General features: G+C 46.6%; 1 protein-coding gene across 2 annotated transcripts in view; it reads left to right on the top strand.

The window, feature by feature from the left end:
• ptpn9b (protein tyrosine phosphatase non-receptor type 9b) overlaps nucleotides 1-25251 on the top strand; it is a 75639-nt gene that overhangs the window by 27653 nt on the left and 22735 nt on the right. For both annotated transcript variants that reach the window (XM_055924153.1, XM_055924152.1), the window contains exons 4-10: nucleotides 4276-4400; nucleotides 6006-6111; nucleotides 9201-9311; nucleotides 9716-10665; nucleotides 11147-11243; nucleotides 14094-14163; nucleotides 22061-22139. In XM_055924153.1, the coding sequence (XP_055780128.1) occupies nucleotides 4276-4400; nucleotides 6006-6111; nucleotides 9201-9311; nucleotides 9716-10665; nucleotides 11147-11243; nucleotides 14094-14163; nucleotides 22061-22139 (1538 nt within the window). The remainder of the gene's footprint in view (nucleotides 1-4275; nucleotides 4401-6005; nucleotides 6112-9200; nucleotides 9312-9715; nucleotides 10666-11146; nucleotides 11244-14093; nucleotides 14164-22060; nucleotides 22140-25251) is intronic.

Below are 25251 nucleotides of genomic sequence, written 5' to 3'. Positions count from 1 at the left end.
GGGATTCTGTTCCATCAGTGAATAACAGCATCAGTTTCCAGGGGGATTCTGTTCCATCAGTGAATAACAGCATCAGTTTCCAGGGGGATTCTGTTCCATCAGTGAATAACAGCATCAGTTTCCAGGGGGATTCTGTTCCATCAGTGAATAACAGCATCAGTTTCCAGGGGGATTCTGTTCCATCAGTGAATAACAGCATCAGTTTCCAGGAGGATTCTGTTCCATCAGTGAATAACAGCATCAGTTTCCAGGAGGATTCTGTTCCATCAGTGAATAACAGCATCAGTTTCCAGGGGGATTCTGTTCCATCAGTGAATAACAGCATCAGTTTCCAGGGGGATTCTGGTCCATCAGTGAATAACAGCATCAGTTTCCAGGGGGATTCTGTTCCATCAGTGAATAACAGCATCAGTTTCCAGGGGGATTCTGTTCCATCGGTGAATAACAGCATCAGTTTCCAGGGGGATTCTGTTCCATCGGTGAATAACAGCATCAGTTTCCAGGGGGATTCTGTTCCATCAGTGAATAACAGCATCAGTTTCCAGGGGGATTCTGTTCCATCAGTGAATAACAGCATCAGTTTCCAGGGAGATTCTGTTCCATCGGTGAATAACAGCATCAGTTTCCAGGGGGATTCTGTTCCATCAGTGAATAACAGCATCAGTTTCCAGGGGTATTCTGTTCCATCAGTGAATAACAGCATCAGTTTCCAGGGGGATTCTGTTCCATCAGTGAATAACAGCATCAGTTTCCAGGGGGATTCTGTTCCATCAGTGAATAACAGCATCAGTTTCCAGGGAGATTCTGTTCTATCGGTGAATAACAGCATCAGTTTCCAGGGGGATTCTGTTCCATCGGTGAATAACAGCATCAGTTTCCAGGGGGATTCTGTTCCATCGGTGAATAACAGCATCAGTTTCCAGGAGGATTCTGTTCCATCGGTGAATAACAGCATCAGTTTCCAGGAGGATTCTGTTCCATCAGTGAATAACAGCATCAGTTTCCAGGGGGATTCTGTTCCATCAGTGAATAACAGCATCAGTTTCCATCAGTGAATAACAGCATCAGTTTCCAGGGGGATTCTGTTCCATCGGTGAATAACAGCATCAGTTTCCAGGGGGATTCTGTTCCATCAGTGAATAACAGCATCAGTTTCCAGGGGGATTCTGTTCCATCAGTGAATAACAGCATCAGTTTCCAGGGGGATTCTGTTCCATCAGTGAATAACAGCATCAGTTTCCAGGGAGATTCTGTTCCATCAGTGAATAACAGCATCAGTTTCCAGGGAGATTCTGTTCCATCAGTGAATAACAGCATCAGTTTCCAAGAGGATTCTGTTCCATCAGTGAATAACAGCATCAGTTTCCAGGGAGATTCTGTTCCATCAGTGAATAACAGCATCAGTTTCCAGGGGGATTCTGTTCCATCAGTGAATAACAGCATCAGTTTCCAGGGGGATTCTGTTCCATCAGTGAATAACAGCATCAGTTTCCAGGGGGATTCTGTTCCATCAGTGAATAACAGCATCAGTTTCCGGGGGGATTCTGTTCCATCAGTGAATAACAGCATCAGTTTCCAGGGGGATTCTGTTCCATCAGTGAATAACAGCATCAGTTTCCATGGAGATTCTGTTCTATCAGTGAATAACAGCATCAGTTTCCAGGGGGATTCTGTTTCCATCAGTGAATAACAGCATCAGTTTCCAGGGAGATTCTGTTCCATCAGTGAATAACAGCATCAGTTTCCAGGGGGATTCTGTTCCATCAGTGAACAACAGCATCAGTTTCCAGGGAGATTCTGTTCCATCAGTGAATAACAGCATCAGTGAATAACAGCATCAGTTTCCAGGGGGATTCTGTTCCATCAGTGAATAACAGCATCAGTTTCCAGGGAGATTCTGTTCCATCAGTGAATAACATCATCAGTTTCCAGGGGGATTCTGTTCCATCAGTGAATAACAGCATCAGTTTCAAGGGGTATTCTGTTCCATCAGTGAATAACAGCATCAGTGAATAACAGCATCAGTTTCCAGGGGGATTCTGTTCCATCGGTGAATAACAGCATCAGTTTCCAGGGGGATTCTGTTCCATCAGTGAATAACAGCATCAGTTTCCAGGGAGATTCTGTTCCATCAGTGAATAACAGCATCAGTTTCCAGGGAGATTCTGTTCTATCGGTGAATAACAGCATCAGTTTCCAGGGGGATTCTGTTCCATCAGTGAATAACAGCATCAGTTTCCAGGGGGATTCTGTTCCATCAGTGAATAACAGCATCAGTTTCCAGGGGGATTCTGTTCCATCAGTGAATAACAGCATCAGTTTCCAGGGGGATTCTGTTCCATCAGTGAATAACAGCATCAGTTTCCAGGAGGATTCTGTTCCATCAGTGAATAACAGCATCAGTTTCCAGGGGGATTCTGTTCCATCAGTGAATAACAGCATCAGTTTCCAGGGGGATTCTGTTCCATCAGTGAATAACAGCATCAGTTTCCAGGGGGATTCTGGTCCATCAGTGAATAACAGCATCAGTTTCCAGGGAGATTCTGTTCCATCAGTGAATAACAGCATCAGTTTCCAGGGGGATTCTGTTCCATCAGTGAATAACAGCATCAGTGAATAACAGCATCAGTTTCCAGGGGGATTCTGTTCCATCAGTGAATAACAGCATCAGTTTCCAGGGGGATTCTGTTCCATCAGTGAATAACAGCATCAGTTTCCAGGGGGATTCTGTTCCATCAGTGAATAACAGCATCAGTTTCCAGGGGGAATCTGTTCCATCAGTGAATAACAGCATCAGTTTCCAGGGAGATTCTGTTCCATCTTTGAATAACAGCATCAGTTTCCAGGGGGATTCTGTTCCATCAGTGAATAACAGCATCAGTGAATAACAGCATCAGTTTCCAGGGGGATTCTGTTCCATCAGTGAATAACAGCATCAGTTTCCAGGGAGATTCTGTTCCATCAGTGAATAACAGCATCAGTGAATAACAGCATCAGTTTCCAGGGAGATTCTGTTCCATCAGTGTGTCTGTCTGTCTGTCTGTGAGGTGTGTGTGTCTGTCTGTGAGGTGTGTGTGTCAGTCTGTCTGTGAGGTGTGTCTGTCAGTATGTCTGTCTGTCTAGATTCACAGGCTACTAAAACAGGAATCAACTATTTATTTGAATTACAGCGTCCTTTGGGAAGTCAACTTAGTTTAAAGTCAGGACTCAAGTCGTTTGTATGTGTCTGAGAACAGTGACAGGAACAGAGGCAGCTTGTTGAACTAATAGCCCAGCTAATGTGTCTTACGTTCCCTCGCTCTCCCTCCTGAGAGGACGGCTGAGAGGAGGGAAAATAAGGATAAGACTGAGCTGACAGGCAGCAGGCCCTTTCGCCCTCCCGTCTGACTCCTTCTCTCCTCTTCTTTCCCTCTGAGGGTTTGTCTCATGATGAATGGGGCTGTCTGAACAAACCCTCACCAATTAGACCGAGAGAAGGGGTGGAGGGAGGGAAGGGGGGAGAGAGAAAGACTGAAGTGAAGAGGGAGGATGTGAGAAAAGAGGTAGAAAATGCTGTCTGTTGTGTTTACAGTAAAGCTCAGGAGGACTGTAAAATAAAGATCTACTAGAATGCTGTCTGTTGTGTTTACAGTAAAGCTCAGGAGGACTGTAAAATAAAGATATACTAGAATGCTGTCTGTTGTGTTTACAGTAAAACTCAGGAGGACTGTAAAATAAAGATATACTAGAATGCTGTCTGTTGTGTTTACAGTAAAACTCAGGAGGACTGTAAAATAAAGATTTACTAGAATGCTGTCTGTTGTGTTTACAGTAAAGCTCAGGAGGACTGTAAAATAAAGATTTACTAGAATGCTGCCTGTTGTGTTTACAGTAAAGCTCAGGAGGACTGTAAAATAAAGATCTACTAGGAATGCTGTCTGTTTACAGTAAAGCTCTGTGTGTTTCAGCCTGGTCGTGATGCTAGAATGCTCTCTGTTTACAGTAAAGCTCTGTGTGTTTCAGCCTGGTCGTGATGCTAGAAGGCTGTGTTTACAGTAAAGCTCTGTGTGTTTCAGCCTGGTCGTGATGCTAGAATGCTGTCTGTTTACAGTAAAGCTCTGTGTGTTTCAGCCTGGTCGTGATGATAGAATGCTGTCTGTTTACAGTAAACCTCTGTGTGTTTCAGCCTGGTCGTGATGATAGAATGCTGTCTTTTTACAGTAAAGCTCTGTGTGTTTCAGCCTGGTCATGATGATAGAATGCTGTCTGTTTACAGTAAAGCTCTGTGTGTTTCAGCCTGGTCGTGATGCTAAGGGTGCTGCTCTGGCTCTGTTCACCGCTCGTCTCCACCGCTCTGACGTCACTACCCATAGGGCTGTGCTGCAGGCCATCATCTTTCAGCTGGACAAAGCCATCGAGAGGTAACCCCCCCCCCCCCCCCCCCGACTTTAATTCTCTCTTTTTATTTCTCTTTTTCTCTGTCTCTCTCCATTCTCCCTACCTCTCTCTCGTAATTAGTCCTACTCTCTTTCTCTCTTCCTCTCCTTAGTTAGTCCTACTCTCTCTTGCTCCTTAATTAGTCCTATTCTCTTTCTCTCTCCTTAATTAGTCCTATTCTCTTTCTCCTCTCCTTAATTAGTCCTACTCTCTCTCTCTCTCTCTCCTTAATTAGTCCTTTACTCTCTCTCCTTAATTAGTCCTATACTCTCTATCCTTAATTAGTACTACTCTCTCTCTCTCTCTCTCCTTAATTAGTCCTATTCTCTCTCTCTCTCCTTAATTAGTCCTATTCTCTCTCTCTCTCTCTCTCTCTCTCTCTCCTTAATTAGTCATATACTCTCTCTCCTTAATTAGTCCTACTCTCCTTAGTTAGTCCTATTCTCTCTCTCTCTCTCTTTAATTAGTCCTACTCTCTCTCTCTCTCCTTAATTAGTCCTACTCTCTCTCTCGCTCCTTAATTAGTCCTATTCTCTCTCTCTCTCTCCTTTATTAGTCCTACTCTCTCGCTCCTTAATTAGTCCTACTCTCTCTCTCGCTCCTTAATTAGTCCTATTCTCTCTCTCTCTCCTTAATTAGTCATATTCTCTCTCTCTCCTTAATTAGTCCTATTCTCTCTCTCCTTAATTAGTCCTATTCTCTTCCTCTCTCTTTAATTAGTCCTACTCTCTCCCTCGCCCCTTAATTAGTCCTATACTCTCCCTCGTTCCTTAATTAGTCCTATTATCTCGCTCCGTAATTAGTCCTATTCTCTCTCTCCTTAATTAGTCCTATTCTCTCTGTCCTTAATTAGTCCTATTCTCTTCCTCTCTCCTTAATTAGTCCTATTCTCTCTCTCTCTCCTTAATTAGTCCTATTCTCTCTCTCCTTAATTAGTCCTATTCTCTTTCTCTCCTTAATTATTCCTATTCTCTTTCTCTCCTTAATTAGTCCTATTCTCTTCCTCTCTCCTTAATTAGTCCTACTCTCTCCCTCTCTCCTTAATTAGTCCTACTTTCTCCCTCGCTCCTTAATTAGTCCTATACTCTCCCTCGCTCCTTAATTAGTCCTATTATCTCGCTCCGTAATTAGTCCTATTCTCTCTCTCCTTAATTAGTCCTCTCTTTGTCTCCTTCACCTCTCAATCCTTTAATGTAGATCACAGAAAACTCACCTCTCTCTCCCTACCTCTCTCTCTCCCTACCTCTCTTAATTAGTCCTTCTTTCTTTGTCTCCTTCACCTCTCAATCCTTTAATGTAGATCACAGAAAACTCACCTCTCTCTCCCTACCTCTCTCTCTCCCTACCTCTCTTAATTAGTCCTTCTCTCTTTGTCTCCTTCACCTCTCAATCCTTTAATGTAGATCACAGAAAACTCACCTCTCTCTCCCTACCTCTCTCTCTCCCTACCTCTCTCTCTCCCTACCTCTCTTAATTAGTCCTTCTCTCTTTGTCTCCTTCAGTTCTCAATCCTTTAATGTAGATAACAGAAAACTCACCTCTCCCCCCCTCTCCCCCCCCCCCCTCTCTCCCTCCCTTCCTCTCTCCAGTGTTGACACCCAGAGAGATGGTTTAATATTCATCTATGACATGACCAACTCCAGCTATGGGAACTTTGACTATGAGCTCTGTGTCAAGATCCTCGACCTCCTCAAGGTAACACTCAAATGACTCTCTGTGTCCCAAATGACTCTCTGTGTCCCAAATGACTCTCTGTGTCCCAAATGACTCCCTGTGTCCCAAATGACTCCCTGTCAAATGACTCACTGTGTCTCAAATGACTCACTGTGTCTCAAATGACTCACTGTGTCTCAAATGACTCCCTGTGTCCCAAATGACTCCCTGTCAAATGACTCCCTGTGTCTCAAATGACTCCCTGTGTCCCAAATGACTCCCTGTCAAATGACTCCCTGTGTCTCAAATGACTCCCTGTGTCCCAAATGACTCCCTGTCAAATGACTCACTGTGTCTCAAATGACTCCCTGTGTCCCAAATGACTCCGTCAAATGACTCCCTGTGTCTCAAATGACTCCCTGTCAAATGACTCACTGTGTCTCAAATTACTCCCTGTCAAATGACTCCCTGTCAAATGACTCACTGTGTCTCAAATGACTCCCTGTGTCCCAAATGACTCCCTGTGTTCCAAATGACTCCCTGTGTCCCAAATGACACCCTGTGTCTCAAATGACTCCCTGTGTCCCAAATGACACCCTGTGTCTCAAATGACTCCCTGTGTCTCAAATGACTCCCTGTGTCCCAAATGACTCCCTGTCAAATGACTCCCTGTGTCCCAAATGACTCCCTGTGTCCCAAATGATTCTCTGTGTCTCAAATGACTCCCTGTCAAATGACTCCCTGTCAAATGACTCTCTGTGTCCCAAATGACTCCCTGTCAAATGACTCTCTGTGTCCCAAATGACTCCCTGTCAAATGACTCTCTGTGTCCCAAATGACTCAGTGTCTCAAATGACTCCCTGTGTCCCAAATGACTCCCTGTCAAATGACTCACTGTGTCTCAAATGACTCCCTGTCAAATGACTCACTGTGTCCCAAATGACTCCCTGTCAAATGACTCCCTGTGTCTCAAATGACTCCCTGTCAAATGACTCCCTGTGTCCCAAATGACTCCCTCTCAAATGACTCACTGTGTCCCAAATGACTCCCTGTCAAATGACTCCCTGTGTCCCAAATGACTCACTGTGTCTCAAATGACTCCCTGTCAAATGACTCCCTGTCAAATGACTCTGTGTCCCAAATGACTCCCTGTCAAATGACTCCCTGTCAAATGACTCACTGTGTCTCAAATGACTCACTGTGTCTCAAATGACTCCCTGTCAAATGACTCCCTGTCAAATGACTCTGTGTCCCAAATGACTCCCTGTCAAGTGACTCCCTGTCAAATGACTCACTGTCAAATGACTCACTGTGTCTCAAATGACTCCCTGTGAAATGACTCACTGTCAAATGACTCACTGTGTCTCAAATGACTCACTGTGTCCCAAATGACTCGCTGTGTCCCAAATGACTCCATGTGTCCCAAATGACTCCATGTGTCCCAAATGACTCCCTGTGTCCCAAATGACTCCCTGTGTCCCAAATGACTCCCTGTGTCCCAAATTACTCCCTGTGTCCCAAATGACTCTCTGTGTCCCAAATGACTCTCTGTGTCTCAAATGACTCTGGTCACTAGTAGTTCACTATATAGGGAATAGGGCTCTGGTCTAAAGTAGTGCACTACATAGGGAATAGGGCTCTGGTCACTAGTAGTTCACTATATAGGGAATAGGGCTCTGGTCACTAGTAGTTCACTATATAGGGAATAGGGCTCTGGTCACTAGTAGTTCACTATATAGGGAATAGGGCTCTGGTCACTAGCAGTTCACTATATAGGGAATAGGGCTCTGGTCTAAAGTAGTGCACTACATAGGGAATAGGGCTCTGGACTAAAGTAGTTCACTATATAGGGAATAGGGCTCTGGTCTAAAGTAGTGCACTATATAGGGAATAGGGCTCTGGTCTCTAGTAGTGCACTATATAGGGAATAGGGCTCTGGTCTCTAGTAGTGCACTATATAGGGAATAGGGCTCTGGTCAGTAGTAGTCCACTATATAGGGAATAGGGCTCTGGTCTCTAGTAGTGCACTATATAGGGAATAGGGTTCTGGTCAGTAGTAGTCCACTATATAGGGAATAGGGCTCTGGTCTCTAGTAGTTCACTATATAGGGAATAGGGCTCTGGTCACTAGTAGTTCACTATATAGGGAATAGGGCTCTGGTCACTAGTAGTTCACTATATAGGGATTAGGGCTCTGGTCTATAGTAGTTCACTATATGGGGAATAGGGCTCTGGTCACTAGTAGTTTACTATATAGGGAATAGGGCTCTGGTCACTTGTAGTTCACTATGTAGGGAATAGGGCTCTGGTCACTAGTAGTGCACTATATAGGGAATAGGGCTCTGGTCACTAGTAGTTCACTATGTAGGGCTCTGGTCACTAGTAGTTCACTATATAGGGAATAGGGCTCTGGTCTCTAGTAGTTCACTATATAGGGAATAGGGCTCTGGTCACTAGTAGTTCACTATATAGGGAATAGGGCTCTGGTCACTAGTAGTGCACTATATAGGGAATAGGGCTCTGGTCACTAGTAGTTCACTATATAGGGAATAGGGCTCTGGTCACTAGTAGTTCACTATATAGGGAATAGGGCTCTGGTCACTAGTAGTGCACTATATAGGGAATAGGGTGGTATTTAAAGCCTCTCAATTGATACATCTCCCCCTTCTCTGTTTTATCTCCCTCTTCATCATCTCCTCTCTTCCTCATCATCTCCTCTCTCTCTCTCTCTCCTCTCTTCCTCTTCATCATCTCCTCTTTCTCTCCTCTCTTCCTCTTCATCATCTCCTCTTTCTCTCCTCTCTTCCTCTTCATCATCTCCTCTCTCTCTCCTCTCTTCCTCTTCATCATCTCCTCTCTCTCTCCTCTCTTCCTCTTCATCATCTCCTCTCTCTCTCCTCTCTTCCTCTTCATCATCTCCTCTCTCTCTCCTCTCTTCCTCTTCATCATCTCCTCTCTCTCTCCTCTCTTCCTCTTCATCATCTCCTCTCTCTCTCCTCTCTTCCTCTTCATCTCCTCCTATCCCCCTTTGTCTTTTTCTCTCTTTTTCCGTTCACTCATTACCTGGTGTGTGTGTGTGTGTGTGTGTGTGTGTGTGTGTGTGTGTGTGTGTGTGTGTGTGTGTCTCCTAGGGTGCGTTCCCAGCGCGTCTGAAGTGTGTGTTCATCGTGTCGTCTCCTCTCTGGTTCAGAGCTCCCTTCGCCGTCCTCAGACTCTTCGTACGTGAGAAGCTAAGAGAGAGGGTACGACCGCGTGTGTGTGTGTGTAACAGTCTCTCTCTCCCTCCCCAGGTGTGTGTGTGTGTGTAACAGTCTCCCTCCCCAGGTGTTTGTGTGTGTGTAACAGTCTCTCTCTCCCTCCCCAGGTGTGTGTGTGTGTGTAACAGTCTCTCTCTCCCTCCCCAGGTGTGTGTGTGTGTGTAACAGTCTCCCTCCCCAGGTGTTTGTGTGTAACAGTCTCCCTCCCCAGGTGTGTGTGTGTGTGTGTGTGTGTGTAAAACAGTCTCTCTCTCCCTCCCCAGGTGTGTGTGTGTGTGTGTGTGTGTGTAACAGTCTCCCTCCCCAGGTGTGTGTGTAACAGTCTCTCTCTCCCTCCCCAGGTGTGTGTGTGTGTGTGTGTGTGTAACAGTCTCTCCCTCCCTCCCCAGGTGTGTACAGTGAAGGCCCACGAGCTGTCCAATTACATCCCAGTCTCTTCTCTACCTGAGCACCTGTACGGAACCTCCCAGTACAGCCACGTTGCCTGGATACAGTCCTGCGTCAACACGGACACCGCCCCAGGCGACGCGCACACACACCCGCACGACACACACGACTGCGTGGGTAGCCTGTTGCTCTCCTACAGCCTGGAGCCTCACAACGCTAACGCCGCCGCTACGTTAGCCGCTACGCAAACCTCCATAGGCTCTCACTCAGATTCGCCGTTGCCGTTAGCCTCAGAGCTAGCGTTAGCGGCTACGGCTAACTCCAACTGCTGCGACGATAGTAATGCTAACCCGCACGTGCGCTGCGGTACGGTGAACGGCAGGACTCGAGGTCAGGGCAGCCCCCGGAGCTCTGGACCACATAGGAACCACCAGCACTGGAACGGCTCTGCTGGTAGCTGCGGGGTCGGGCCTGGGTTGGGGGTCAATAACGTTGTCGGGACGGCGGTGGCGTCCGGGGTTGTTAGCGGCGTGAATGGTCGCCAGCCACCGCCCCAGTCGGACACGCCCCCGGACACACCCCTCCACCACAAAGTAGTAGGACTTCCGATGAGTGACGGGTCAGAAACCGTCGACGACGGAACAACGAACGAGGAAGAGGATGAGGTAGAAGGGGTTCCTCCTCTCCCTCAGAAGTCTCTCCCACGCCACCCTCACCTCCCGCTGTCCCAGTGCCCCTCACTCTCGTCGTCGTGCGGCGCGTCACAGCCGGACGAGGACCCCGGCGAGGACCCTTGTCCCCAGGAAGCGGTGTCCGTACACATGCCTGACGGGGTAGGGATGAACGTGTTGGAGCTGGTGGAGCACGTCAAGAAGAGGAAGAAGAAGGGAATCTACCAGGAGTACGAAGAGATACGCAAGGAGACTCCTACTGGTAGCTTTGACTACAGCAAGTTAGTCTTTCTCTCTCTCTCTCTCTCTCTCTGTCTCTCTCTCTCTGTCTCTCTGTCTCTCTGTCTCTCTGTCTCTCTCTCTCTGTCTCTGTCTCTCTCTCTCTCTCTGTCTCTCTCTCTGTGTCTCTCTGTCTCTCTCTCTCTCTCTCTCTCTCTGTCTCTCTCTCTCTGTCTCTCTGTCTCTCTGTCTCTCTCTCTCTGTCTCTGTCTCTCTCTCTCTCTGTCTCTCTCTCTCTGTCTCTCTGTCTCTCTGTCTCTCTCTCTCTGTCTCTCTCTCTCTCTCTGTCTCTCTCTCTCTCTCTGTCTCTCTCTCTCTGTCTCTCTGTCTCTCTCTCTCTGTCTCTCTCTCTCTGTCTCTCTCTGTCTCTCTCTCTCTGTCTCTCTGTCTCTCTCTCTCTTTAATGGCAGTTGATAGTCTAATCTCTCTCTCTCTCCCTCCTTCTTTTCTCTTCCTTTCCTTCCTCTCTCGCTCTCTGTGTAGGAAGCTGTCCAATCAGATCAAGAACAGGTACAGTGATGTCCTCTGTCTGGACCAATCACGTGTCAGACTCTGCCAGCTCTGTGATGATGAGGACGAGGTATGTTTCAGGATTGGATCATTATTTAGGTCTAAAATCAGAAGTGTCCCAAATGCTATTCCCTATGTAGTGTTGGAGGAGAGTCACCCCTTCTATGCTACACTGCCTATGTAGTGTTGGAGGAGGAGAGTCTATGCTACACTGCATTTGGGAAAGTTTTCAGACCCCTGGACTTTATCCACATTTTGTTACGTTACAGCCTCATTCTAACATTGTTGTTTTTCCCCCTCATCAATCTACACACAATACCCCATAATGACATCACAACACCCCATAATGACATCACAACACCCCATAATGACATCACAACACCCCATAATGACACCACAACACCCCATAATGACATCACAATACCCCATAATGACATCACAACACCCCATAATGACATCACAATACCCCATAATGACATCACAATACCCCATAATGACATCACAATACCCCATAATGACATCACAATACCCCATAATGACATCACAATACCCCATAATGACATCACAACACCCCATAATGACATCACAACACCCCATAATGACATCACAACACCCCATAATGACATCACAACACCCCATAATGACATCACAACACCCCATAATGACATCACAACACCCCATAATGACATCACAACACCCCATAATGACATCACAACACCCCATAATGACATCACAACACCCCATAATGACATCACAACACCCCATAATGACATCACAACACCCCATAATGACATCACAACACCCCATAATGACATCACAACACCCCATAATGACATCACAACACCCCATAATGACATCACAACACCCCATAATGACATTACAATACCACATAATGACATCACAACACCCCATAATGACATCACAACACCCCATAATGACATCACAACACCCCATAATGACAAAGCAAAAACAGAACATTTTAAGGAGTGGGAGAATTGGGAAACGTTATGCATATGTTATTCTAACACACACAGTTCAACACACACACACACAATTTTGCACGTGTTATTGGAAGTGGAGAGACAATGGTCCATATGTTTGACCACTAGCTAGTTCCAGACAGAACCAGAAGTAATGTATACAGGCCAGTGGGAAAGTATTCAGACCCCTGGACTTTATCCACATTTTGTTACTTTACAGCCTTATCCTAAAATGGATTACATAGTTTCCCCCCCTCGTCAATCTACACACAATACCCCATAATGACATCACAATACCCCATAATGACATCACAATACCCCATAATGACATCACAACACCCCATAATGACAAAGCAAAAACAGGTTTTTAGACATTTTGGCAAATAAAATAACTGAAATATCACATTTCCATAAGTATTCAGACCCTTTTACTCAGTACTTTGTTGAAGCACTTTTGGCAGTGATTACAACCTCAAGTTTTATTTGTACCTTTATTTAAACTAGGCAAGTCAGTTAAGAACAAATTCTTATTTACAATGACGGCCTACCGAGGAACAGTGGGTTAACTGCCTTGTTTAGGGGAACGGTGGGTTAACTTCCTTGTTTAGGGGAACAGTGGGTTAACTGCCTTGTTTAGGGGCAGAACGACAGATTTTTACCTTGTCAGCTCGGGGATTCGATCTAGCAACCTTTCAGTTACTGGCCCAACGCTCTAACCACTCGGCTACCTGCCGCCCCGTCTTCTTGGGTATGACGCTACAAGCTTGGCACACCTGTATTTGGGGAGTTTCTCCCAGTCTTGTCTGCAGATCCTCTCAAGCTCTGTCAGGTTGGATGGGGAGCGTCGCTGCACAGCTATTTTCAGGTCTCTTCAGAGATGTTAGATCGGGTTCAAGTCTGGGCTCTAGCTGGGCCACTCAAGGACATTCAGAGACTTGTCCCGAAGCCACTCCTGCGTTGTCTTGGCTGTGTGCTTAGGATTGTTGTCCTATTGGAAGGAGAACCTTCCCCCCAGTCTGAGGTCCTGAGCTCTCTGGAGCAGGATTTCATCAAGGATATCTTTGCTCCGTTCATCTTTCCCTTGATCCTGACTAGTCTCCCAGTCCCTGCCGCTGAAAAACATCCCCACAGCATGATGCTGCCACCACCGTGCTTCACCATAGGGATGGTGCCAGGTTTCCTCCAGACGTGACGCTTGGCATTCAGGCCAAAGAGTTTAATCTTGGTTTCATCAGACCAGATAATCTTGTTTCTCATGGTCAGAGAGTCTTCAGGTGACTTTAACTCCAAGCGGGCTGTCATGTGCTTTTTACTGAGGAGTGGCTTCCGTCTGGCCACTTTACTATTAAGGCCTGATTGGTGGAGTGCTGCTGAGATGGTTGTCCTTCTGGAAGGTTCTCACATCTCCACAGGGGAACTCTGATACTCTGTCAGAGTGACCATCGGGTTCTTGGTCACCTCCCCGACCAAGGCCCTTCTCCCCCATTGGTCAGTTTGGCCGGGCGGCCAGCTGTAGGAAGAGTCTTGGTGGTTCCAAACTTCTTACATTTAAGAATGATGGAGGTCACTGTGTTCTTTGGGACCTTCAACGCTGCAGAAATGTTTTGGTACCCTTCCCCAGATCTATACCTCGACACAATCCTGTCTTGGAGCTCTACGGACAATTCCTGAGCCCTCATGACTTGGTTTTTGCTCTGTCCACTGTGGGACCTTATATAGACAGGTGTGTGCCTTTTCCAAATCATGTCCAATCAATTGAATTCACCACAGGTGGACTCCAATCAAGTTGTAGAAACATCTCAAGGATGATCAATGGAATCAGGATGCACTTGAACATTGTTCTGACTTGAAAACTAATGTGTGTGTGTGTGTGTGTGTGTGTGTGTGTGTGTGTGTGTGTGTGTGTGTGTGTGTGTGTGTGTGTGTGCGTGCGCTCCAAGACGTCAGACTACATCAATGCTAGTCTAATGGACGGCTACAAGAGGAGCAACGCTTACATCGCTACTCAGGGTGAGACATATTATCTCTGTTGTTGGGGAACATATTATCTCTGTTGTTGGGGAACATATTCTCTCTGTTGTTGGGGAACATATTATCTCTGTTGTTGGGGAACATATTATCTCTGTTGTTGGGGAACATATTATCTCTGTTGTTGGGGAACATATTATCTCTGTTGTTGGGGAACATATTATCTCTGTTGTTGGGGAACATATTCTCTCTGTTGTTGGGGAACATATTATCTCTGTTGTTGGGGAACATATTATCTCTGTTGTTGGGGAACATATTATCTCTGTTGTTGGGGAACATATTATCTCTGTTGTTGGGGAACATATTATCTCTGTTGTTGGGGAACATATTATCTCTGTTGTTGGGGAACATATTATCTCTGTTGTTGGGGAACATATTATCTCTGTTGTTGGGGAACATATTATCTCTGTTGTTGGGGAACATATTCTCTGTGTTGTTGGGGAACATATTCCCTGTGTTGTTGGGGAACATATTCCCTGTGTTGTTGGGGAGACATATTCTCTGTGTTGTTGGGGAACATATTATCTCTGTTGTTGGGGAACATATTATCTCTGTTGTTGGGGAACATATTCTCTGTGTTGTTGGGGAACATGTTCTCTGTGTTGTTGGGGAACATGTTCTCTGTGTTGTTGGGGAACATGTTCTCTGTGTTGTTGGGGAACATGTTCTCTGTGTTGTTGGGGAACATATTCTCTGTGTTGTTGGGGAACATATTCTCTGTGTTGTTGGGGAATATATTCTACTGTGTTGTTGGGGAATATTCTACTGTGTTGTTGGGGAATATATTCTACTGTGTTGTTGGGGAACATATTCTACTGTGTTGTTGGGGAACATATTCTCTGTGTTGTTGGGGAACATATTCTCTGTGTTGTTGGGGAACATATTCTCTGTGTTGTTGGGGAATATATTCTACTGTGTTGTTGGGGAACATATTCTCTGTGTTGTTGGGGAACATATTCTCTGTGTTGTTGGGGAACATATTCTCTGTGTTGGGGAATATATTCTACTGTGTTGTTGGGGAACATATTCTCTGTGTTGTTGGGGAACATATTCTCTGTGTTGTTGGGGAACATATTCTCTGTGTTGTTGGGGAACATATTCTCTGTGTTGTTGGGGAACATATTCTCTGTGTTGTTGGGGAACATATTCTCTGTGTTGTTGGGGAACATATTCTCTGTGTTGTTGGGGAACATATTCTCTGTGTTGTTGGGGAACATGTTCTCTGTGTTGTTGGGGAACATATTCTCTGTGTTGTTGGGGAACATGTTCTCTGTGTTGTTGGGGAACATGTTCTCTGTGTTGTTGGGGAACATGTTCTCTGTGTTGTTGGGGAACATGTTCTCTGTGTTGTTGGGGAACATGTTCTCTGTGTTGTTGGGGAACATGTTCTCTGTGTTGTTGGGGAACATATTCTCTGTGTTGTTGGGGAACATATTCTCTGTGTTGTTGGGGAATATATTCTACTGTGTTGTTGGGGAATATATTCTACTGTGTTGTTGGGGAACATATTCTACTGTGTTGTTGGGGAACATATTCTCTGTGTTGTAGTGGAAGATATTCTCTGTGTTGTTGGGGAACATGTTCTCTGTGTTGTTGGGGAACATGTTCTCTGTGTTGTTGGGGAACATGTTCTCTGTGTTGTTGGGGAACATGTTCTCTCTGTTGTTGGGGAACATGTCCTCTCTGTTGTTGGGGAACATGTCCTCTCTGTTGTTGGGGAACATGTCCTCTCTGTTGTTGGGGAACATATTCTCTGTGTTGTCCACTACTGTTGGATAAGGCTGGATAGGGCTGGATAGTTGGATAGGGCTGGATAGTTGGATAGGGCTGGATAGTTGGATAGGGCTGGATAGTTGGATAGGGCTGGATAGTTGGATGGGGCTGGATAGTTGGATAGGGCTGGATAGTTGGGTAGGGCTGGATAGTTGGATAGGGCTGGATAGTTGGATAGGGCTGGATAGGGCTGGATAGTTGGATAGGGCTGGATAGTTGGAGAGGGCTGGATAGTTGGAGAGGGCTGGATAGTTGGAGAGGGCTGGATAGGGCTGGATAGTTGGATAGGGCTGGATAGTTGGATAGGGCTGGATAGTTGGATAGGGCTGGATAGTTGGATAGGGCTGGATAGTTGGATAAGGCTGAATTGTTGGATAAGGCTGGATAGTTGGATAAGGCTGGATAGTTGGATAGGGCTGGATAGTTGGATAAGGCTGGATAGTTGGATAGGGCTGGATAGTTGGATAGGGCTGGATAGTTGGATAGGGCTGGATGGGGCTGGATAGTTGGATAGGGTTGGATAGGGCTGGATAGTTGGATAAGGCTGGATAGGGCTGGATAGGTGGATAGGGCTGGATAGTTGGATAGGGTTGGATAGTTGGATAGGGCTGGATAGTTGGATAGGGCTGGATAGTTGGATAAGGCTGGATAGTTGGATAGGGCTGGATAGTTGGATAGGGCTGGATAGTTGGATAGGGCTGGATGGGGCTGGATAGTTGGATAGGGCTGGATAGTTGGATAGGGCTGGATAGTTGGATAAGGCTGGATAGGGCTGGATAGGTGGATAGGGCTGGATAGTTGGATAGGGTTGGATAGTTGGATAGGGCTGGATAGTTGGATAGGGCTGGATAGTTGGAAAGGGCTGGATAGTTGGATAGGGCTGGATAGTTGGAAAGGGCTGGATAGTTGGATAGGGCTGGATAGTTGGATAGGGCTGCATAGTTGGATAGGGCTGCATAGTTGGATAGGGTTGGATAGGGTTGGATAGGTTTGGATAGGGCTGGATAGGTGGATAGGGCTGGATAGTTGGATAGGGGTGGATAGTTGGAAAGGGCTGGATAGTTGGAAAGGGCTGGATAGTTGGATAGGGCTGGATAGTTGGATAGGGTTGGATAGTTGGATAGGGCTGGATAGTTGGATAGGTTTGGATAGGGCTGGATAGTTGGATACGGTTGGATAGTTGGACAGGGCTGGATAGTTGGATAGGGTTGGATAGTTGGATAGGGCTGGATAGGTGGATAGGGTTGGATAGTTGGATAGGGTTGGATAGGGCTGCATAGTTGGATAGTTGGATAGGGCTGGATAGTTGGATAGGGCTGGATAGTTGGATAGGGCTGGATAGTTGGATAGGGCTGGATAGTTGGATAGGGCTGGATAGTTGGATAGGGCTGGATAGTTGGATAGTTGGATAGGGCTGGATAGTTGGATAGGGCTGGATAGTTGGATAGGGCTGGATAGTTGGATAGGGCTGGATAGTTGGATAGGGCTGGATAGTTGGATAGGGCTGGATAGTTGGATAGGGCTAGATAGTTGGATAGGGCTGGATAGTTGGATAGGGCTGGATAGTTGGATAGGGGTGGGTAGTTGGATAGGGGTGGGTAGTTGGATAGGGGTGGGTAGTTGGATAGGGCTGGATAGTTGGAAAGGGTTGGATAGGGCTGCATAGTTGGATAGTTGTATAGGGCTGGATAGTTGTATAGGGCTGGATAGTTGGATATGGCTGGATTGGGCTGGATAGTTGGATAAGGCTGGATAGTTGGATAGGGCTGGATAGTTGGATAGGGCTGGATAGTTGGATAGGGCTGGATAGTTGGATAGGGCGGAATAGTTGGATAGGGCTGGATAGTTGGATAAGGTTGGATAGGTGGATAGGGCTGGATAGTTGGATAGGGCTGGATAGTTGGATAGGGGTGGATAGTTGGATAGGGCTGGATAGTTGGATAGGGCTGGATAGTTGGATAGGGCTAGATAGTTGGATAGGGCTAGATAGTTGGATAGGGCTGGATAGTTGGATAGGTGGATAGGGCTGGATAGTTGGATAGGGTTGGATAGGGCTGGATAGTTGGATAGGGTTGGATAGTTGGATAGGGCTGGATAGTTGGATAGGGCTGGATAGTTGGAAAGGGCTGGATAGTTGGATAGGGCTGGATAGTTGGAAAGGGCTGGATAGTTGGATAGGGGTGGGTAGTTGGATAGGGCTGGATAGGTGGATAAGGTTGGATAGGGTTGGATAGTTGGATAGGTTTGAATAGGGCTGCATAGTTGGATAGGGCTGGATAGTTGGATAGGGCTGCATAGTTGGATAGGGCTGGATAGCTGGATAGGGCTGGATAGTTGGATAGGGCTGGATAGCTGGATAGGGTTGGATAGTTGTATAGCTGGATAGTTGGATAGGGTTGGATAGTTGGATAGGGCTGGATAGGTGGATAGGGCTGGATAGGGCTGGATAGTTGGATAGGGCTGGATAGTTGGATAGGGCTGGATAGGTGGATAAGGTTGGATAGGGTTGGATAGTTGGATAGGTTTGAATAGGGCTGCATAGTTGGATAGGGCTGGATAGCTGGATAGGGCTGGATAGTTGGATAGGGCTGGATAGCTGGATAGGGTTGGATAGGGCTGGATAGTTGTATAGCTGGATAGTTGGATAGGGTTGGATAGTTGGATAGGGCTGGATAGTTGGGTAGGGCTGGATAGTTGGATAGGGCTTGATAGTTGGATAAGGCTAGATAGTTGGATAGGGCTGGATAGTTGGATAGTGCTGGATATTTGGATAAGGCTGGATAGTTGGATAGGGCTGGATAGTTGGATAGGGCTGGATAGTCGGATATGGCTGGGTAGTTGGATAGGGCTGGATAGTTGGATAGGGCTGGATAGTTGGATAGGGTTGGATAGGGCTGCATAGTTGGATAGTTGGATAGGGCTGGATAGTTGGATAGGGCTGGATAGGGCTGGATAGTTGGATAGGGCTGCATAGTTGATAGTTGGATATGGCTGGATAGTTGGATCGGGCTGGATAGGGCTGGATAGTTGGATAGGGCTGGATAGTTGGATAGGGCTGGATAGTTGGATAGGGCTGGATAGGTGGATATGGCTGGATAGGTGGATAGGGCTGGATAGGGTTGGATAGGGCTGGATAGTTGGATAGGGCTGGATAGTTGGATAGGGCTGGTTAGTTGGATAGGGCTGGTTAGTTGGATAGGGCTGGATAGTTGGATAGGGCTGGATAGTTGGATAGGGCTGGATAGTTGGATAGGGCTGGATAGTTGGATAGGGCTGGATAGTTGGATAGGGCTGGTTAGTTGGATAGGGCTGGTTAGTTGGATAGGGCTGGATAGTTGGATAGGGCTGGATAGTTGGATAGGGCTGGATAGTTGGATAGGGCTGGATAGTTGGATAGGGCTGGATAGTTGGATAGGTGGATAGGGCTGGATTGGTGGATAGGGCTGGATAGTTGGATAGGGCTGGATAGTTGGATAGGGCTGGATAGTTGGAAAGGGCTGGATAGTTGGATAGGGCTGGATAGTTGGATAGGGCTGGATAGTTGGATAGGGCTGGATAGTTGGATAGGGCTGGATAGGGCTGGATAGTTGGATAGGGCTGGATAGCTGGATAGGGCTGGATAGTTAGGGCTGGATAGTTGGATAGGGCTGGATAGTTGGATAGGGCTGGATAGTTGGATAGGGCTGGATAGTTGGATAGGTGGATAGGGCTGGATTGGTGGATAGGGCTGGATAGTTGGATAGGGCTGGATATGGTTGGATAGGGCTGGATAGTTGGATAGGGCTGGATAGTTGGATAGGGCTGGATAGTTGGATAGGGCTGGATAGTTGGATAGGGCTGGATAGGTGTATAGGGCTGGATTGGTGGATAGGGCTGGATTGGTGGATAGGGCTGGATAGTTGGATAGGGCTGGATATGGTTGGATAAGGCTGGATAGTTGGATAGGGCTGGATAGGGCTGGATAGTTGGATAGGGCTGGATAGTTGGATAGGGCTGGATATGGTTGGATAGGGCTGGATAGTTGGATAGGGCTGGATAGTTGGATAGGGTTGGATAGTTGGATAGGGTTGGATAGTTGGATAGGGTTGGATAGTTGGATAGGGTTGGATAGGGCTGGATAGTTGGATAGGGCTGGATAGTTGGATAGGGCTGGATAGTTGGATAGGGTTGGATAGGGCTGTATAGTTGGATAGGGCTGGATAGTTGGATAGGGCTGGATAGTTGGATAGGGCTGGATAGTTGGATAGGGCTGGATAGTTGGATAGGGCTGGATAGTTGGATAGGGTTGGATAGGGCTGGATAGGTGGATAGGGCTTGATAGTTGGATAGGGCTGGATAGTTGGATAGGGTTGGATAGGGTTGGATAGGGCTGGATAGTTGGATAGGGCTGGATAGTTGGATAGGGCTGGATAGTTGGATAGGGCTGGATAGTTGGATATGGCTGGATAGTTGGATAGGGTTGGATAGGGCTGGATAGTTGGATAGGGCTGGATAGTTGGATAGGGCTGGATAGTTGGATAGGGCTGGATAGTTGGATAGGGCTGGATTGGTGGATAGGGCTGGATAGTTGGATAGGGCTAGATAGTTGGATAGGGCTGGATAGTTGGATAGGGCTGGATAGTTGGATAGGGCTGGATAGTTGGATAAGGCTGGATAGTTGGATAGGGCTGGATTGGTGGATAGGGCTGGATAGTTGGATAGGGCTGGATAGTTGGATAGGGCTGGATAGTTGGATAGGGCTGGATAGTTGGATAGGGCTGGATAGTTGGATAGGGTTGGATAGGGCTGGATAGGTGGATAGGGCTTGATAGTTGGATAGGGCTGGATAGTTGGATAGGGTTGGATAGGGTTGGATAGGGCTGGATAGTTGGATAGGGCTGGATAGTTGGATAGGGCTGGATAGTTGGATAGGGCTTGATAGTTGGATAGGGTTGGATAGGACTGGATAGTTGGATAGGGCTGGATAGTTGGATAGGGCTGGATTGGTGGATAGGGCTGGATTGGTGGATAGGGCTGGATAGTTGGATAGGGCTGGATTGGTGGATAGGGCTGGATAGTTGGATAGGGCTGGATAGTTGGATAGGGCTGGATAGTTTGATAGGGCTGGATAGTTGGATAGGGCTGGATAGTTGGATAGGGCTGGATAGTTGGATAGGGCTGGATAGTTGGATAAGGCTGGATAGTTGGATATTGCTGGATTGGTGGATAGGGCTGGATAGTTGGATAGGGCTGGATAGTTGGATAGGGCTGGATAGTTGGATAGGGCTGGATAGTTGGATAGGGCTGGATAATTGGATAAGGCTGGATAGTTGGATAGGGCTGGATAATTGGATAGGGCTGGATAGTTGGATAGGGCTGGATAAATGGATGTATGGTTGAGTTATGGTTTGACTGTTATGGTTGTGTTGTGGTCTGACTTATGATTTGTGTTACGGTTGAGTTTTGGTTGAGTTATGGTTTGACTGTTATAGTTTGACAGTTATAGTTTGACTGTTATGGTTGAGTTGTGGTTGTGTTATGGTTGTGTTGTGGTAATGTTGTGGTTGTTTTATGGTTGTGTTGTGGTTGTTTTATGTTTGTGTTGTGGTTTGACTGTTATGGTTGAGTTGTGGTTGTTTTATGGTTGAGTTGTGGTTGTTTTATGTTTGTGTTATGGTTTGACTGTTGTGGTTGAGTTATGGTTTGACTTATGGTTGTGTTGTGGTTGTTTTATGGTTGTGTTGTGGTTGTTTTATGGTTGTGTTGTGGTTGTTTTATGGTTGTGTTGTGGTTGTTTTATGGTTGTGTTGTGGTTGTTTTATGGTTGTGTTGTGGTTGTTTTATGGTTGTGTTGTGGTTGTTTTATGGTTGTGTTATGGTTTGACTGTTATGGTTTGACTGTTATGGTTGTGTTGTGGTTGTTTTATGGTTGTGTTATGGTTTGACTGTTATGGTTTGACTGTTATGGTTGGACTGTTATGGTTGTGTTGTGGTTGTGTTGTGGTTTGACTGGTATGGTTGTGTTGTGGTTGTTTTATGGTTGTGTTGTGGTTGTTTTATGGTTGTGTTATGGTTTGACTGGTATGGTTGTGTTGTGGTTGTTTTATGGTTGTGTTGTGTTTGACAGGTCCTCTGCCGAAGACGTTTGGTGATTTCTGGCGAATGGTGTGGGAGCAGATGGTGCTGATAGTTGTCATGACTACCAGGTAACCCTTGAGTTCTAATGCACACCAACACTGACTGACTGGGTTTAACCACACCAACACTGACTGACTGGGTTTAACCTCACCAACACTGACTGACTGGTTTAACCTCACCAACACTGACTGGGTTTAACCTCACCAACACTGACTGGGTTTAACCTCACCAACACTGACTGACTGGGTTTAACCTCACCAACACTGACTGACTGGGTTTAACCTCACCAACACTGACTGACTGGGTTTAACCTCACCAACACTGACTGGGTTTAACCTCACCAACACTGACTGGGTTTAACCTCACCAACACTGACTGGGTTTAACCTCACCAACACTGACTGGGTTTAACCTCACCAACACTGACTGGGTTTAACCTCACCAACACTGACTGGGTTTAACCTCACCAACACTGACTGGGTTTAACCTCACCAACACTGACTGACTGGGTTTAACCTCACCAACACTGACTGGGTTTAACCTCACCAACACTGACTGGGTTTAACCTCACCAACACTGACTGGGTTTAACCTCACCAACACTGACTGACTGGGTTTAACCTCACCAACACTGACTGACTGGGTTTAACCTCACCAACACTGACTGACTGGGTTTAACCTCACCAACACTGACTGACTGGGTTTAACCTCACCAACACTGACTGACTGGGTTTAACCTCACCAACACTGACTGACTGGGTTTAACCTCACCAACACTGACTGACTGGGTTTAACCTCACCAACACTGACTGACTGGGTTTAACCTCACCAACACTGACTGACTGGGTTTAACCTCACCAACACTGACTGGGTTTAACCTCACCAACACTGACTGACTGGGTTTAACCTCACCAACACTGACTGACTGGGTTTAACCTCACCAACACTGACTGACTGGGTTTAACCTCACCAACACTGACTGACTGGGTTTAACCTCACCAACACTGACTGGGTTTAACCTCACCAACACTGACTGACTGACTGGGTTTAACCTCACCAACACTGACTGACTGGGTTTAACCTCACCAACACTGACTGGGTTTAACCTCACCAACACTGACTGGGTTTAACCTCACCAACACTGACTGACTGGGTTTAACCTCACCAACACTGACTGACTGGGTTTAACCTCACCAACACTGACTGACTGGGTTTAACCTCACCAACACTGACTGACTGGGTTTAACCTCACCAACACTGACTGACTGGGTTTAACCTCACCAACACTGACTGGGTTTAACCTCACCAACACTGACTGACTGGGTTTAACCTCACCAACACTGACTGACTGGGTTTAACCTCACCAACACTGACTGACTGGGTTTAACCTCACCAACACTGACTGGGTTTAACCTCACCAACACTGACTGACTGGGTTTAACCTCACCAACACTGACTGGGTTTAACCTCACCAACACTGACTGGGTTTAACCTCACCAACACTGACTGGGTTTAACCTCACCAACACTGACTGGGTTTAACCTCACCAACACTGACTGGGTTTAACCTCACCAACACTGACTGGGTTTAACCTCACCAACACTGACTGACTGGGTTTAACCTCACCAACACTGACTGACTGGGTTTAACCTCACCAACACTGACTGACTGGGTTTAACCTCACCAACACTGACTGACTGGGTTTAACCTCACCAACACTGACTGACTGGGTTTAACCTCACCAACACTGACTGACTGGGTTTAACCTCACCAACACTGACTGGGTTTAACCTCACCAACACTGACTGGGTTTAACCTCACCAACACTGACTGGGTTTAACCTCACCAACACTGACTGGGTTTAACCTCACCAACACTGACTGGGTTTAACCTCACCAACACTGACTGGGTTTAACCTCACCAACACTGACTGGGTTTAACCTCACCAACACTGACTGGGTTTAACCTCACCAACACTGACTGACTGGTTTAACCTCACCAACACTGACTGACTGGTTTAACCTCATCAACACTGACTGACTGGTTTAACCTCATCAACACTGACTGACTGGTTCAACCTCATCAACACTGACTGACTGGGTTTAACCTCATCAACACTGACTGACTGGGTTTAACCTCACCAACACTGACTGACTGACTGACTGGGTTTAACCTCACCAACACTGACTGACTGGGTTTAACCTCATCAACACTGACTGACTGGGTTTAACCTCACCAACACTGACTGGGTTTAACCTCATCAACACTGATTGACTGGGTTTAACCTCACCAACACTGACTGGGTTTAACCTCACCAACACTGACTGGGTTTAACCTCACCAACACTGACTGGGTTTAACCTCACCAACACTGACTGACTGACTGGGTTTAACCTCACCAACACTGACTGGGTTTAACCTCACCAACACTGACTGGGTTTAACCTCACCAACACTGACTGACTGGGTTTAACCTCACCAACACTGACTGACTGGGTTTAACCTCACCAACACTGACTGACTGGGTTTAACCTCACCAACACTGACTGGGTTTAACCTCACCAACACTGACTGGGTTTATCTCACCAACACTGACTGGGTTTAACCTCACCAACACTGACTGACTGGGTTTAACCTCACCAACACTGACTGACTGGGTTTAACCTCACCAACACTGACTGACTGGGTTTAACCTCACCAACACTGACTGGGTTTAACCTCACCAACACTGACTGGGTTTAACCTCACCAACACTGACTGACTGGGTTTAACCTCACCAACACTGACTGGGTTTAACCTCACCAACACTGACTGACTGGGTGTAACCTCACCAACACTGACTGGGTTTAACCTCACCAACACTGACTGACTGGTTTAACCTCACCAACACTGACTGACTGGGTTTAACCTCACCAACACTGACTGACTGGGTTTAACCTCACCAACACTGACTGGGTTTAACCTCACCAACACTGACTGGGTTTAACCTCACCAACACTGACTGACTGGGTTTAACCTCACCAACACTGACTGACTGACTGGGTTTAACCTCACCAACACTGACTGACTGACTGGGTTTAACCTCACCAACACTGACTGACTGACTGGGTTTAACCTCACCAACACTGACTGGGTTTAACCTCACCAACACTGACTGGGTTTAACCTCACCAACACTGACTGGG

The sequence above is a fragment of the Salvelinus fontinalis genome, chromosome 5 (genome assembly GCF_029448725.1).
Source record: "Salvelinus fontinalis isolate EN_2023a chromosome 5, ASM2944872v1, whole genome shotgun sequence".
NCBI lineage: Eukaryota > Metazoa > Chordata > Actinopteri > Salmoniformes > Salmonidae > Salvelinus > Salvelinus fontinalis.
This window is presented reverse-complemented; position numbering and strand designations above follow the sequence as displayed.